Genomic DNA, 4,262 nt, shown 5'->3' on the forward strand with positions numbered 1-4,262 from the left:
ATCAAACGACAAAAAATGAGGCTAATAAACTGATATAAAATATGCCGAAAATTATCAACCCGATAAAAAAGAAAGTTTGCAACAGAGAGACTACTGCTGCAGTTCAGATTTCATTGTGCTGAAAATATAGATCTTGAAATCGGAGATCATCCTGTGGACAAACTTGTTTGCGGCAAAAAATCTGTAGTACCCGCGATTCCAAAAAAAACTTGAAAACTAACTAAAAGTTGTTAAAGCCCCATCCCCCTCAAAACGCAAACGCACACAATTTTTCTCTCATTAAACGACAAGATATGAAGCCAATAAGCCGAAATAATATGGGCCGAAGCTTCTTTAACTGAGATAAAAAAAAAGTAAAAAAAAATGTTGAGATCTTGAAATTGGAGATCATCCTGTGGAAAAAGTTGTTTACTGGAAAAAAGTCTAGTACACAATTGCAAAACCCATGCTTACGGGAAGGGTAAGCAAAAAAAACTGGTTCCCGATGATTACAAGTCAACTGCTCACACAAGTGAAAAAAGAACGGTTTATTTAAATTCAAATTATATGAATTTCGCCGATTTTTTTAAACTCTGCTAAATATATTTACTATGCAAAACACTAGCTGATATATTTACTACCACTGAAAAAAATTAGATCGCGTAAGCATGCAGTTGATAGAATTGCTACACAAAAGCAGCTCTGGAAAGTGCAATGAAAAAGTAGGAATAAGCCTCGAATTAGTAAACATTTGTTTACGTCTGGGATTAGATCCAGAACGTACAGATAAAAAGTCACACGCTGTAAGAGCCACGGAAGCTTAATAAATACATACACTAGCCATACATAAAGCAGAGAATAGATCCTATGAATAGATCGTGATTATAGCAAAAGTGCCACCAAAATTAGTGAACACTTTTAATTGCGAATTGGTTAGGAAAAAAAGAATGTTCGTACTAATACACTTCGCTCGCTAATATAAACAGAAAAAAATCTTGTTACCGATCAGACACCACTTGCTTGTGATCAAAACTATTCAAAAACAATGGTTAATTCAAAGCTAAAATATAGACTTGTATCTGTCGAACTGTACAAATTCAACGGCATTTAATGAAGTTATTACCGCAAACAATTCATGGATACAAGTATTAAAAGATAACTTGGACCGATGGTTATATTATTAATATTCTAGTCTCAGTGCCATTAGTAAACTTAAGTGTTTCAATGTACAATTTATTTCACTCCAGATACGCATTGTAAAGTTTACTTCATCGCCATTCTATTTAAAGCGGAACCTGCTTTGAACCATTCGATTTGACTGGCGTTCATTGTGTGGTTCAGCTTAATGACTTGCTTGCTTCCGTCCGAGTGTTTTAGCTCAGCTTCTACTTGCTTTCCTGGTGTCAATTTCTCGACATCTTTGAGAGTAATTTTGTCATCTGGCTTGACCTTGTCATAATCAGCGGGGTCATTGAATGTCAGGGGCAAGAGGCCTTGTTTCTTTAAGTTGGTCTCATGGATTCGGGCGAAACTCTTCACAATGACTGCTCGTCCTCCCAAATGTCGAGGCTCAAGAGCTGCATGTTCTCGACTAGATCCCTCTCCGTAATTTTCGTCTCCGACCGCAACCCAGTTAACACCCTGTGCCTTATAATATCTAGCTACGTCTGGAACAGCGCCCATCTCTCCGGTCAGTCGGTTTGTGATTTTATTGGCCTCGTCATTTTCGGAGTTGATAGCTCCGATCATGAAGTTATTCGAGATGTTGTCCAGATGTCCTCTGTATTTGAGCCAGGGACCAGCAGCGCTTATGTGATCAGTCGTGCACTTTCCCTTGACTTTGATGAGCACTGTCATGTCTTCATACGACTTGGGACTAAACTTGTCAAAGGGCGACAGAAGTTGTAGCCGCTGTGATTCGGAGTCAACATTGACACTTAGACCTGATCCATCCTCAGGAGGAGCCTAAAATTAACAATTGCATTGATCAAACTAGAAAAATTATAAATCGCCACCCTATTCCATTTCTTTCATTTTTCGCCACAATTCAGATAATCGAGTGCAAAGCCGAATTGATTATAAAGACACAAACGTCCTGGAGCTTAGTTGATCCATCGCTGAATAAGACTAATTTAATAAATGACAAAAAATGTATCTCACCTGGTATGTATCAAGTCCGGGATCGAATCCCTTAGATGGTAGGCCATCTCCACTAGGAGGCTGCAGCTTGAACTTTGACCCATCAGCAGCAGTCAACTCATCGGTCATTGGATTGAACTCCAAAGTACCTCCAAGAGACAACGCGGTTACAATTTCAGGTGACGCGACAAAACAATGTGTAGCCGGGTTGGCATCATTCCTTCCAGTGAAGTTTCTGTTGTATGATGTGACGATGGTATTCTTCTCTCCCTTCTTCTTTCCGTCAGTTCCACTTCTGTCCCATTGACCGATGCATGGTCCACAAGCGTTCGCCAAGACCACACCTCCGATTTCAGCGAGTAATTTTGCTTGTCCATCACGCTCAATTGTGGCTCTGATCTGTTCAGATCCGGGCGTCACTGTAAAGTGAGTCTTGCATTTCACACCTTTGTCCAGTGCCTGTTTTGCAATGCTCGACGACCGGTTCATATCTTCGTAACTTGAGTTTGTGCAGCTTCCAATTAGCGACACACTTATGTCTAGAGGCCAGTCGTTTTCTTTTGCGGTTTTGCCTAGCTTCGAAATAGGCGTTGCAAGATCGGGAGTAAAAGGTCCATTAATAAGTGGCTCAAGTTCGCTGAGGTTGATCTCAATGACCTGAAACACCCAAGATGAGTTAACTACATATAGCAAAAACCAAGAAATCAGCAGTATATCATTAATTGAAAACTTTAGCTTACTTCATCGTATCTGCAATTTGCATCTGGAGACAGTAAATTGTAATTATCTCTGGCCAAGTTAGCAATGTCAGCTCGGTTGGTTGCCTTCAAGTATTCGTCCATTCTCTCATTGTAAGGGAAAACCGAAGTAGTAGCTCCAATTTCTGCACCCATATTGCAGATTGTGCCCATTCCAGTACACGATATGCTTTTCACTCCTGGTCCGAAATACTCAACAATGGCTCCAGTCCCCCCTTTTACTGTCAAGATACCAGCCACCTTTAGGATAACGTCCTTTGCTGCAGTCCATCCAGACATTTCTCCGGTCAAATGAACTCCGATGACCTTGGGGCATTTCAGTTCCCACGGTATATCGGCCATTACATCCACAGCGTCTGCTCCACCCACGCCAATTGCCAAGGACCCTGATCAAAAGAAAAAATAGGCGCTACTGAATTATTTATGAAGATTAATTAAAAATCCATTACTTACCGAGACCGCCACCATTTGGCGTATGACTATCGGTTCCGATTATAAGTGCACCTGGAAACGCATAGTTTTCCAAGACGATCTGATGAATAATTCCGGATCCCGGTTTCCAGAATCCTAGTCCATATTTCGCGCCAGCAGAAGCCAGAAAATCGTACACTTCTTTGTTTACATCTTTAGCTCTCGCCAGATCTTTCTCGCCGCCTAGTTGCGCTTCAATCAAATGATCACAATGAATTGTGCTCGGAACCGCTACCTTGGGAAGTCCACTTGAAATGAACTGCAACAATGCCATTTGTGCCGTTGCATCTTGCAAAGCAACTCGATCAGGCCTCAGTTTCAAATAACTCTCTCCACGCTCAATATCCTGGCCAGCAGGATCATCTAAATGACTGTAGAGCACCTTTTCTGAATAGGTCAAAGGTCGATCCAAACGTTTCTTCACAACCTCTAGATTCTTCTGTAGACGGTCATATGACAGCTCAGTATGGGGCTCCTGTCTGCTCATGGCTATTTTAGCCATTGCACGATTGGTAATTCGTACATAGGTAGGTAATTTTACACGGCCTAGCATTATGACTGAAAAGAAATATTAGATTGATGGGTTAAATCATTTACTAAAATGGGAAAAAACCATAACATCAATAAAACACCATCAAACTTAGAAGCTGCGGTTCGCAAACACAGGCGAGGAAAATGCAAAAAGAGCTCAAAGCAGGCATAACAAAGTTAAATTATGAACAGATTAAAAATACACCTTGAGAAGATTTTATTGAGATTAGGAGTAGTAGCAGTATTAGGGATTTTGTGTTTCCACAAGGGGTACAGGACCCGTCAATTCACTCCTTTCAAATCACTGAAATATGTGCCAGTCGGTCATATCAGGAAGTTTGGCCTTGTTTAGGGATAAAAGTAATTTTTCAAAAACTCGAATTG

General features: G+C 40.7%; 1 protein-coding gene across 1 annotated transcript; it reads right to left on the minus strand.

Moving 5' to 3' along the window:
* Positions 1-1,014: 1,014 nt before the first annotated feature.
* On the minus strand, positions 1,015-3,902 carry LOC134845764 (aconitate hydratase, mitochondrial-like). Its single transcript, XM_063862828.1, has 4 exons — positions 3,330-3,902; positions 2,859-3,262; positions 2,140-2,775; positions 1,015-1,944 (listed from the first exon to the last, which is right to left on the minus strand). Exons 1-4 carry the CDS (start codon positions 3,898-3,900, stop codon positions 1,243-1,245), a joined length of 2,313 nt encoding a protein of 770 aa, XP_063718898.1. The 5' UTR covers positions 3,901-3,902; the 3' UTR covers positions 1,015-1,242.
* Between the last annotated feature and the right edge of the window lie 360 nt (positions 3,903-4,262).

Source organism: Symsagittifera roscoffensis, chromosome 5 (genome assembly GCF_963678635.1).
Source record: "Symsagittifera roscoffensis chromosome 5, txSymRosc1.1, whole genome shotgun sequence".
NCBI classification, from domain to species: Eukaryota; Metazoa; Xenacoelomorpha; order Acoela; family Convolutidae; genus Symsagittifera; species Symsagittifera roscoffensis.